The sequence below is a fragment of the Anser brachyrhynchus genome (genome assembly GCF_964034855.1).
Source record: "Anser brachyrhynchus genome assembly, chromosome: 25".
In the NCBI taxonomy this organism is placed as follows: Eukaryota; Metazoa; Chordata; class Aves; order Anseriformes; family Anatidae; genus Anser; species Anser brachyrhynchus.
The window spans coordinates 3,376,559-3,389,208 of record NC_137718.1 but is presented as its reverse complement, the minus strand read 5'-3'; the positions used below and the strand labels follow the sequence as shown (position 1 = coordinate 3,389,208).

General features: G+C 47.1%; 1 protein-coding gene and 1 long non-coding RNA gene across 9 annotated transcripts in view; one reads left to right on the top strand and one right to left on the bottom strand.

Annotated features, from left to right (window-relative positions):
- Positions 1-207: 207 nt before the first annotated feature.
- On the top strand, positions 208-8,888 carry LOC308182600. Its single transcript, XR_013941927.1, has 2 exons — positions 208-2,096; positions 2,405-8,888. It is a non-coding gene; the product is annotated as an uncharacterized lncRNA (long non-coding RNA).
- ARHGEF12 (Rho guanine nucleotide exchange factor 12) overlaps positions 7,852-12,650 on the bottom strand; it is a 77,209-nt gene continuing 72,410 nt past the window's right edge. For all 8 annotated transcript variants that reach the window (XM_080567470.1, XM_080567471.1, XM_080567472.1 and 5 more), the window contains one exon: positions 7,852-12,154. In XM_080567470.1, coding sequence (XP_080423596.1) covers positions 12,144-12,154 — 11 coding nt within the window. In that variant the 3' untranslated portion in view covers positions 7,852-12,143. The remainder of the gene's footprint in view (positions 12,155-12,650) is intronic.

Here is a 12,650-nt window from a genome sequence, read left to right as displayed (position 1 = left end):
GGGGAAGGATGCGGGGGGGAGGGAGGGCAGAGGAATGGGATGGGGAAGGTGGGGGGGGCAGGGAAATGGGAGGGGGATAGGGGCAGGAGGGGGGATGCGGGGAGGGATGGAGGGAGGTGGGCTGGGGAGAGGGATGGAGGCACGAAGGGACGGAGGTGGGATGCGGGGAGGGGGGATGGAGGCAGGGAGGGAGGGATGGGGGCAGGGGGGATGCAGGGAGGGATGGAAGGAGGGGGGATGGAGGGGGCACCCGGAGCAGCTGCTCCCCAAAAGCAGCACTTTTCCCAGACTCAGCACTTGTGGAAGGACCACTTGATCTCTGGAAGGGCTGCGCCTTCTCCCCAGACATCCCAGCCCTCAGTGCTTGGGGCCAGGGCCCTCCCTCTCCCCGTGTGCTTTCTCCTCCCGCCCTGCCTGAGAAGGACAGCACAAGACACCCTTGCGCCCACCTCCTAAAATTCTTTGTATGAAGTATTAATCTCCTCTTTGCCCCCCGCACAGCAACGCGTGTGGGCAAGAGGCATCCCCTGGTGCTGGGAGCCAGCAGTGGGACCGCGGGGGCTGTCCTATAGCGCAGATACAAGAAATGCAGCGCCAGCCAGGGCCAGCTTCCCGAGCAGCGTCCCCGCGGGCTGCAACGCTCCAGCTCTCCCTGCCATGCTGCGGCTCTGCTTTCCAGTTTGTTTGTTTGTTAATAGCGAGGAAAAACAAAGCTTCTAAACCATCAATTAACTGGACTCTTGCGTTAGGAGCAATGAAGTGCTGCTTGATGGAAATTCATCTTCCCCTCCTGCTGCGAGGAAACCGAAATAAGCTGGAGGAAGAGAAACAACTTCACAGGAGGAAAAAAAGAAAAAAAGCGACGCCTCTGCTTCAGAGACAAATTACTCATAAGACGCACAGGTAACAGGCACGGGGTGCTTTGAGCTCATCCCTTTTGCACATCATTTCCCTCAGGACAGCAGCCACAAGGCGATTGCTTTTTGAGCGATCCCTGCGCCTTCGCACCAGGACCCTGCCCGCCACCAGGCCAGGAATTTGTTGTTCTCAGCACAGCAGAGCGTTTCCCAACATGTGGGCTGCATCCACAGGCTCGCAACATTGGGATGTTTTGGCCATGGTTTTCACCTACCCAGGCACGGAACAGCACGGCACGGCCGCACGCCCTCCTTTACGCCAGCACCAGGAGCGGTCCCACCCAAGGAGCATCTCGCAGGACACCACGGCTGATGGCGCTGAGCCCTGCTCTTCTCCTCCCCTCCTCTTAAACGACTCCGGCTCTCCTGCCACAAGTCTCGCCGCTAAGTTTGAGCCAAGATAGCTGGGCTCCAATTATCTCCAATTTCATTTGCTCTCTCCGGTTCCTGAGACAGTTGTATTTTATTTAAAAGCTCCTGGTGTCTTTGTGCTCGAGATAATTCAGCGAGGGAACAAACGGGGTTTAAACTGTCCGCAAATAAATCTGGTTGGGGAACAAAGACTGTAACCTTGAGGGAGATTTTGAAGCTGCCTCCTGATAAAAAATAAAAAAGGGTGTGTGGGGAGAGCAGGGGGAGGGAAGGCATCCGACTGGCTTTAAAATAGAGTTCGGTCATTTTATGAATGAGGCTATCTGCGAGCTGCTTGCCATGACCCAGAAAATGCCGTTTGCGGAAGGCGCTGGTGTGGCTGGAAGGCGAAGCCCCCGAGAGGCGCCGGGGGCAGAGCCCTGCTCCCTGCATCCATGCCGGGTGTAAAAAAAGGCCGTGCCACGCAGGTGGGTGGCTCTGCCCCTGTTTTCGCAGAGGGTTTGTCCCCTGTGAAAATCCCATATGGGTAAACCCAAAGAGCTGGGGGGAAACAGCCACCACCCCGCGCCTCGCTGCCTGTTACGTACCCGAGCAATTAAATTATCTTCTCCCTCTCAGCTGCACAAAGAGGGGCTCTGATTTCAAACTGACACCAAGTTGAGCCGTGAATCATTTAAACAACTGCCACATTTATCTTCATAGGTGTCTGGATTTCAGCAGAAGAGTAAATAACAGCACCACCGTATAAAGAGGCAGTCAAACGCGCGAAGTACTGAGAGATTGCGGGGATAAAAGGCACTGCAAAAGGCAAGATTTCTCTTTCGATTGAAATATAAAAAATAAATCTATTATATACGTGCCAGGTTTTTTTCCTTCAAGATTCATAACAACTTTCTAGTGGTAATAGAATATGTCCAAATTAGATCATTTTACAGATAAGAGCAGCTTTGAAAGAACTGGGTAGTGGAATAAGTATCTTGTGGTAGTTACATAAAAAAAGCCTATCTAATTATATATATATATTTAGATGGCTCGAAGAAAGTTAGTAGGACGAGTTAGATAAATAAGGAACATTTTGTGGAACAGTTTGTTTTCTTTCTTTTTTATGCAAAAAGGAAATGTGTGTGAATTGAAGGGAGCTCAAGTCAGGAACGGCATCTGCGATCCTGGAGCTGGATTTGGGGCAGGCACCCGCAGCCCCTGTATTGTGTGGCTACCGTTTAATCTCATATTATATAAATATATATGCATATAAATATATATATATAGCTAGTGCCCAATGCATCACACAGGCTTGCAGGGCAAATCCCTGAGCACCATTGGTTGCAGCCCCGTGCCGTCGCGGTGCGATCCAGCCTCTTCAGACAATAATAAATATTGGGCTGATTACTTGCAAAGCGTTTATCTTCATTTGGATCTTCGTGTTCCTTGCTGTTTGGTGTTCTCTTCCCTTGTAATTACTGCCATCAAAAGATGTTTTCTCCATTAACACACCAAAGAAAAATAAAAGCAGTCATTTATAAAGCAAGGGAAAAAAAATACCACCTCTTTTTTGAAAACAGAAGATTCAATAGACTTTCAGGTGAGAAATAATTAAGCAAAGAGCGTGATGAAGAAGGAAACCAGCTTGAGAGATGTGATGGGCCCACCAGCGAGGGAAGGCAGCGAGGGATGCTCTGGGCTCTGCCACGCCTGATGTCCCCTCTGCCCCAGGAGGAAAATTGAGGCTCCAGGGCTGCAAAATTCTCTCCAGGGCTGCAAAATTCACCCCAGGAGTCCCTGCTCCGGCTGTGGCTCGCTCTGGGACACGTTAGCTTGCCCTTAAATCCCCACCTCACCAGGCAAGGAGCCTTGGGAGGCACCCGGTTGCTCTCCCGTTTGCTGATGGGGACGTGTGGGGCTCATGGAAGAGATGAGCAATGGCTCGGCAGCAACAGGGGCAGTTTTGTTACAGCCAAATAAAGAAATTGCAGAGGGATAAAAAGGAAAAAAAAGTTCTGTGTAAGATACAATTGAGGTTATTTGACTTGTGCTGCGCACAGCCGCTGAAATGATGATGATGAATGGGGCAGGGAGGCTTTCGAAACGTTGCGAGCTTCTTTCTCCCAGGATGGAAGTTATGGTAAATAAATAAATAAACAGAAATTCAATATTTGGAGGTGAAATACTAGGAAAAGGGCAAGCGCGGCAGAACATGGAACAGGCAGTTCTTTAATCAGCTTCTCGTGTTGAATAGTAAGCAAGGACCAGAACTGCTGGAGAAAAGGGAGGGCGCCTCTGCTGCCCCGGGTGCCCTCATCAGGCCTCCGAGTTTTGGGAGGAGAGGGCAGAAGGGAGGAGGAGGAGAAACCATTTCAAAAACGAAGACCCACAGAGAAGGGCTTAATCTCCTTCTCATCACGAAGGTCAAAGGGAGGACAGGTGGAATTCCATCAAATACACCTTTATAAAACCAGAACCAAAGCACTTCCAACTGGAGCTGACGAGGCCAGCGCGAAGCTTTCTCCTTTCCATGCTAATTCAGAACTGAGATGTTGTTTTAGCACCAGCACTGGCATCGGAATTGAAGCTTCAAGAGACAGGAGGAAGGAAAAATGGGCTCGTTAATATCCTAGTATAACAATAAACTCAGATAATATGAATTATTGCAAAACCTCCAGAGAGCTGATAGAAATGTAGATTTACTCTCCCATCCATGGAGCTCCACTTAATGCAGCGTATTCAGCAGCACTGAGTAAATATCAACAAGAAGGTTAAAATATTGATCAGGGAAAATACTTCACGCTGAATAAGCTGCAGACATCTGGAAACAAACAAACTACTGCAAGAAAGCGGCAGAGTTATTTTGGGCCTTTCATCCTGCCAAAAGCCCAGCTGATGATCTGCAGCTGTGAACTCCCATCTGGTGAGGAAGACGGGGAGGAAGAGATGCTCGGTGAGTGAAGCAGGGGAAGGAAGCCCTGACAGTTTATCGGTTTGTGATAGAGAAATGCAGGAGGGGTCTGCAGAGCCACCTCGAGCAAGGAATGCTCGTCTCCCAGAACTGCTTTCCAAGAGGTGCCCAAGTCTGTTGGTGGGGCTGGAAACCAACCTGCAACGCTTCCAGCTTGCAGAATGGCTCTGACACGTGCAGATGTATTTTCCTGCTCCCTTACTTCTCTCACTTTCTGCCCAGCACAGCTCTGACTCCTCCAGTGCGGAGCCGAACATCACATCACAACTTCTGGCTGTCCAAGCCCCTCATCCAGAAGCAATCCTGACCCTACTCTTTTATATCACAGGTGTCTAAAAAGTTTGGAGTGGTCACCGAGCCGACAGCTCAACGCAGACACACGCTAGCTATCAATCCCACACTGTGCCATTGCTCTCAGGCACTTGACATGTAAACGTTGGATCACACAAAGCAAACTCACCCAAGCTTCCAATTTTTTGAGAGCCGTGCCCTGCCTGGCTTCATCTATCTGGTGATGCATTTGCCTTCACAATAACCAGACCAACTGGCAGGGAACACGTGCCAGGGACTAGGCAACCTCCATTCTCTTCCAACCTTCATAAATATTTTCAGGGAAGAAAAACGGCAACAACCTGAAACGCACTGACTAGTCGATAAAAAGAAAAGGTCATTATAGACAATCCACAGGAAAAACAAAGTCACCCGCGCCAAAAATATTCCTGGAATTAAATGGAATAAAGGCTTTTGCCATTTGGGATGGTGCTGGTAGGAGAGAACCGCCACCCTAATCGGACAAAGAAAAAACAACCCTACAAACCAATAATCCAGGAATGAGTGGCTGTGCAAGCAAGAGCAGCAAATACCTCTAGGTAGGTAAACATCCCTAAGACCTACGTGAATACCCTTGGGTAAAGGCGAGGAGAGACTTCACAAAGACGACTGGGAGGTGGGTGGCTCAGGGGCTGCCCTACAAAGTCAGCACTGCTTGCGAATCAGGATCCCAAAGCAGGCTGCGGCTTCGCTTAGACTCCAGCCTCTCTGGCCCAGAGATCAGTCTTGTGAAGCCTGCATCAGCTCCAGCTACGAGTGCCAGGCATTGCCACGGAAAATATATTCACAGCCACTACCAAGCACTCCGGCGTTTCTGGGAGCACGCTGCATGACCGCAATACCTCAGACATAACCCAGAAACGACACGAAGCCATCGGAAGGAAGGCTCTTCGAATCCTCGCTGGTGTTTTCTTCCCCTATCTGTGGCAGGCAGCAAGGAGAGATTAATTCCATGACCGGGGATGTGAAAGCTCTGAAAGACGCGGTACGGCTCTTCCCCATCCCTAGCTGGGATTCAAGGGCACAGGCTGCAGAAGACACAAAGCAGAATCTCAGCTGTTTATTTTGAATCATTTATTTACAGCAGCGCAGTAAAGGGAATATATAAAATAACATTTAAATAGGCAAAACACGAACGGCATCATTAGGAAAGCATAATAGAGCTCAGATTACCAATTATAATAAAGTAATCTCTCAAGAAGCTTCACATGCATACTGCAGAAGGAAAAAAAAAAAAGAGAACTCAATATTCAGAAGTATATCTGATTTAGTTTGTTTTCTGTTTGGGTGTGGGTTTTTTTTTTCTTTTTTTCTAAATTCCATTATTTTTATTGGCTTGACCACCAGAAATGCGGGGACATCATTTACCAGGGAAGTCAAAGGGTGAGAATGGGAACACTGCTAAATGACAGGGATTCACGGAAAGCATCCTCTGCAGATAACACAGCAAAACAGCGGCCCTGGCACAAAACTCACAGCACAGATGTTCCCTATTAAAAAATTTGCAAGTTCCCTCAACGGCAAGTTTCAGCTTTGCTTCTCTTTCAAATTCCTGTTTGATCCTAGTGGAGGGAAAAAAAAAAAAGGCAGCAAATGCCTGGGAATGAGAAGCCTCCAGTGCTCCCGCAACACAAAGCTCCCGATACGCGATGTCCCCGCAGGCGCTCGAGCCCACATCTTCTAAGGAGGCAAGGGCTGCCAAGCACAAGGGGGAAGTTTCTTCTTCTAGAAACTCCAACTTGGTAAAACAGAGCGGAGTCTAGCCAGGCAAAACACGAGCCTTCTGCCGCACACATCACTTCACACATACGCGCTGTCTTTGTGAACGCTTTTGAGACTGTCTGCTCAAAGGCAGCCTCAAAAAGAACTTCCAGGAAGAAACCAAACTTCTTCAAAGGTAAAGAGTTTAAAACCAAATGCATGCAGAAGGAAAAAAATTCACACAGCGCACGAGCAAACTACCCTTTAAGCCCGACGAACCCTGGCTGACATTTGATACGAAGGTGCAGCTTTCTTTTTTTTTCCAGTCGAACAGCAAACGCTTGCAGTTATGCTTCAGGGGAAAAATTAGCGCAGCGAGACTCAATAATGAAAACTGGCAAGGTACTGAGCTCTAACGTCACGTTGAAAGGCTACGCACTGACAGCCCCTAGTGCCCCAACAGTTAGATTCCGTTTTGAAAACAAGAATAAGCTTGTAAGTTAATAAAATCAACTCGCTTAACTTCCCTGGATAATTGTTCTGGTTGGATTTAAAACCACACTGCTAGAAACTTACAAACAACCACGGCAGCAGGTGAGGTGCTGAACTACGGGAACACGAAACTGCTGTAGCCAGGTAGGAATTCACTGTAAATGGCAATATCCCACTTCCAAATCACATCCAACAACTGCAGAAACAAGTGCAATGGCCACGGGAGCACTGCAAGCTGTGCAAAGCAACCGGGACGTCACTTACCGTGGGGAGCCTCCTGAAGCATCCTTCTCAGCTCAGATCAAGTGGCAGATCTGTGGTTCCTTGTAGTTCGCGCTCTGTGCTAATTCCTCCTTACTGGGCCATACTAAAGGGAAGACACAGGGACATTCCTCCCCATACAACAGACTGCATGTGGCAATGAACCCACCACCACCACTCTAAAAGGCAGCTCCCAAGCAGGCGCTGCTCTGCTCTGATTTCATGAGCTTTCTTTTGCCCAGGCCTAGCATGACTCTTATTATACACCATGTCCACACCCCCGTCAGATTACTGCCTTCCTATGAGACTGCTGGTAAAACCACACCCACACCTTTTTATTCTTTTATTTTCTTTCCTTTTTTTTTTTTTTTTCATTTTTCTCCTGTGGGTATTCATTTTAAAGGACCATCTTGGGCACCCGCCTTAGGAGGAGCCACACAAAACGGGTTACATCGATAGAAGATGCTCTCTAAGCAGAACCCGCTGAGTCCAGGCACGTCCCTCTCTTGTGCTGTGACGTTAGGATGAGGATGAGGTTTGGGTGCTTGCAGTGAACTCATCGCCTAGAGCCAGCTGTCCACCTGGCCCAAACACTTCCTGGGCACAGGAGGGCATCGCTCTGGCTCCCTCTTCCAGGGAGAGCCCCAGTGCACAGGAATGGTGCTAACTGGGAGAACTGGGCATTCCACGTTTACCAGAGCAGCTACAGATCCTGCGAAGTCACCAGATGAAAGCTTCCCTGGCCCGTCAGGACAGCTTGTCCTGCCAAATGCTCCAAGTAATTAAAATAAAACCACCCCAAAAAAATCCAGCAGTCAAAGCACGTTTCCTTTAAGCTTATTTAATGATATTTGAAACGCTTAAATTTTCTATTTCCCAGATCCTGAAAACAGATATTTTTTTTTTTAAGTGACCAATATTTAATTCCAGAAACATACAACCTTATCAGCTAAGTCATAAAAGAGCTATTTTACAAACATACATCTGGATAATTAGAACAATAAAGTCTTTTTAGACATTCAAACATGATCAGTAAAAATACAGGATTATTAATAAAGATTTTTGTGTATTTTTTTAAAGAATACTTCCAGATTTTTTTCTTCTCTTTAAAGTAAATCTCTGTTAAGAGTACATGATTGTATGTTGTACAAAGAAAATAAAAATATTCTAGTATGAAGAGAGCTCCAAAAGACTTAATTCAAAACAAAACAGCAGTGTTTTGGCTGCAGTATCCCTTTTGCAGTACATCTGCTTGTCAGTTGGCACCTTTGGGGACGGGGAGGGAAGTCAGGGATTTCTTTGGGGAACAGAGAGAGAAAACAATACCCGATACCATCGAGCACTGAGACCACAACCAAGGGCCACCCGCAGAAGCATCAGACCCCTCTTCTAACAACAGGGACAGTATCTGCAATTCAGAACATCTGCTTTATGGAAATCGGAATAGTGCTGTCTGAAAGCTGACCAAACCCACCTGGACTTCTGAGCTCTTCAGGTTCACGTTCCATACCCTCCCTTCTGATCCCACCTACGGGATGTTAAAGAAATCTTCCTCCCTGCAACACGGCACGTTCAAGGAACCAGAGTGGCCAAAGAGCATCTTGCCATTTCATCCTCTACCCCTCTAGGGGAGAAGGAAACTTCCCTTCCCAGACAGCACCCAGCCCACCTTTTTTTTTTTTCCTTTCTTTTTTCTGGTCCATGAGGAAGAACCCTTAATAGCAGAGAAGAGAAAGCACATCTCAGAAGGACATGAAAGATGGTTGCTGTACTACATCCTTGTTCCCATGCTAAGAAACCCTTGCTCATCTTATACTGGGAGAGGAAAAAAAAACAAAAAAAAAAAAACAAAAAAACAAAAACACACGAAAACCACTGGAGTAGAGGGGCCGGGGCAAACAAACCAGAGATCACTGTCCTGCTCTGCTGTCCAGTCTGAAAAAGGGAATGTACAATCACCAGCCAGGAACAAATTAAAATGCCTTCTTACACTGGGAACTGGAATTTAAAAAGGGTAATGTTATGGCTTAAAGAGGGGGAAAAATGAAAATCCTGAAAAGTGCATTTGAGTTCCAGCTCCCTCCACACAGCAAGCCATGGCCTGAGGTCTGCCGTACAGTAGATGTGCTAGGGAGTAACGAGGAATCCCTCGTAATTGCAGGTAACCGCACACAGGAGAGAAAGGATCCCTGACCCCACCGTCATCTTTTTAGAGTAATGCCCTATTTGTGAGGATGATCGACGTAGCGTAAGAAGGCCGGGTGAAAACAAAACCCAAACAGGACGGAGCACAGCGTGACATTTACAATTTCCATACAACTGGGTTCAAACGGGTCGCTCCCCTCTAACACTCCTTAAAGCACCGTGCATGCAGTCTGCTGCACTGCACACTGCCCGTGTCATCCGCCCCAAAGGCTCCTCTGCCATCACCATCAGCCTAGCAGGAAGTGAGGCTGTTTCCCCTTAGACATCCTGAGAGGAGACAGGGACAGAATCGCACCTCACCTCCTCCTGGCCCACATCCATCAGGGGACGGTGGAGAACTTCACTCCAGCAGCTCCAGAGGCAGAAACGCTAGGATGAGATGGCAACATGAATGCTCTGCGTTCCCAGCTTGCTTTTTCACTGGCGTTACACTCTTAGAGAAGAGACAACACGGCGGTGGATGACACTACAAAATGCTTAAGCAGAAGTGGAAAAGTCAGAGGCCACGCGGGCGATCGCCCCTCCACGGCCCATCTGAGCGACCTTAAAATTCATGCAACCTGGAGAAACGAGAGAGCCAAGGATTTTGTCTTCAGTTACAAGGGAAGAGAACTGAGCAACCAGGCCTTCACAGGTCCTGTCCTTGCTGGTTTTCAGTGGAGTCTTGAAAAGCCAGAGTAAGCTATTTAATAAGGTTTGATGGCGATTTTCAATCAAGCATGGGAACCTGCTGGAAAGCTTTTAGACAGCTAAGGTCATAGTAACTGCTCCCGTTTCTGGAGTGTGTAAACCCAGACCAGCATCGTGCCAACTGACCAAGGGGATTTGAGGGTGGGGAGAACACGAGTCCTTGTCTACAGGGAAAAAAAGGGCTTTGAACACCAAGTCTGGCTACGGCCCAGCTCTTTTTCTGGCAGGATCAGGTAAAAAGATGCCACATCAGCATAAGGCAGCATTCTACTTCGGGGGCTTATCAGAGGAAGTCTAGATGCTTATAACCAAAGGAACTGTATGGCTGAAGGTGAGGGGGGAGGTCCCACCAGGTAAGAAAGGAAGCGCTCGGCTAATACTGACAGTATATTCATGCAGGTGCAGCAGGACAGGCCTTAGTGGGTCCCAAGGAAGAAGCAGCTCCTGCCAGCATGGAAGAGAACACTTTGGCTTGTGTTGGCAGTGTAATGCTCCTGCTGGTGACAAATGACACTTTGTGCAATTGGTTCTAAAAAAAAAAAAAAAAAAAGAGAAAACTCCTCCCTGCTCTGAAAGGGCTTACGGCTCCATCGTACGATCAGGTCCCAAATCCTCTCTGCTCAACCTCTGTCCATCTTTTCATGAATTTATCCCTTGCGTTATTTCTAACTGGAAGAACAAGAACTGTGTTTTTTTCCAGTGTGAGTAAAAAAAAAAAAGAGAGCTCTGATTCTTTGCCAATAGCTGAAGAGAAACCATTTGTTTTAATGGAGCAGGGAGTGTGATCTTTATGCTGACCAAAGGCAGATTCTCAGCACTTCACGATCCACGCAATCGCAGTTGCTATTGCAGTTCTGATGTGTTAATGGGATTTACAGGTCTGTGACGCTGGGGACAGCTTGAACCACCCTGTGCCAAGCAGGTGCCTGCCCTAGGGCCAACTCCAGAGCAGAGGCACAGCAAGCTTAGGCTGTCCAGCACTAGCTCTGCTGGTAGGCTGGTATTTACCATCTTGTTCCCAGACTGGAAGGAATTACAACAGCAAAGCCCATTAGAACAGGCCTAAGGAAGTACTAGAGAGCTGTTCCAGCCTTCTTTGCTTTGCGCATCTCTGTTTCAGTTAGAACACATTGGCACAAATCAGTGTTTTTTAAAAAAAATAAAAATAAAAAAAATAACACCCCAAGCCCTCAGCAAGACATACTTTCAGGTACTAAAATTTACTGGCCCTATAATCAGCAGTACCTGTGGCTAACTCAAATGGCAGCCCTTATTCATTCAGTAGTGAATCAGGGGCAGATACCCATCTGCCCCACATCTTTGAAACACTTCTGGGTTTGCATTTTTTCTTTTTGATCCAGAGAAGAGTTACAAAAGTGCTGCAGGTCCAAGTATTTTTATCACTTTACAAAGGAGACAATGATCAAAGCCAACAAAGTCAAGAAAAAAAATTAAACCTATCTTTCTCCTCTCCCAGCCTAATCTTGCATGTCAACAAAGGAGACCTCTAACGGGAGAGGGGGGGAAAAATAGTTTGCCCAAGTGCCTGGCTATTTAGTGCATGGAAAATTCCTGTTACACGCGTGGTGACATGAGTATTTCCCATGCAGTTTTATAATATAGATAGTTCCAGCCACAAGTCATCCTAACACCTTCATAAGTAGCTCTTCGCATGGCAGTTTGATTGCCAGCAGGGAGTGCAGAGTCCAGTCCAGTGAAGTAAAGATACACCTGCACACAGGCACACCCTCTCCCCTCAGACCTGACCTTTGGTTCAGGAGCAGTGGGAGGCAGCGTGTACTGTATGCAAAGGGCTAGAACTGTCACTACCCAATTAAAATAGAACAAAAAAAAAGGCAGATTAAAAAATTAAAATGTGCTTTTGATACACGGAATGAAGTCAAATAAATACATTGATTTTTTTTTTAAATGTCTAAATACATTTTTATATCCTACACCCAAAGCTCTGTACATTTGGTTTGGTTTTTCTTTCTGAAAAATGAATTTCTGGTATCAAGGAGAGGAGGAGTAGAATAGAACAGACTCCCTCACTGACAAGATAGTGCAGATGCTCCACAGGAAAAGCACCCATGCCCACTTCGCTAGAGTATGGTTCACGTTTGGATGGTCCGAACCCTCTCGTCTCAGAGTCCACACGGAAGACACTAGGTGCTGGGTCCTGATACTCTTCATCCAATCTTCAGCCACTCCTGAAAACATGACTAGCTTTTCTCTGATGGAGGGGAAAAAAAAAAAAAGGGGGTGGTGGTGAGAGAGGGAGAGGGTGCAACGAGAGGTGAATGCCTAACATTTCTGAACACTAGTACTACCAGAGAAAGCGTGCTAATGTGAGAGAGAGCACATTTAACCTGAAGACCTTTGTTAGTAATCCCAGCAGTTGCATCTCGAGGATGCCTAAGGCAAATTTAAAAAGCCCCATGACAGCCACTTTACACAGTATCAGAGACACCCCGGAGAAAGAAAGGACAGATTGGAATCATTTTACATGTTCAAAAATCTTCGTTTGGGACTTTACATCAATCTAGCCTTCTTTGAAAGAGAAGTTGTATGTCCTTAGATGTCTGTCTTTGGCAGGTAGGAGTGAGAGAGCTCGCAAACAACCTTTTCAGAGGAAGGAACAAACTCCTCTGCACATGTGAATCTCAATGGATTCTACTGACCTTTCTTGGAATCAGCACAGTCTCAGCCCTGTGAGAGATGCTGAAGTA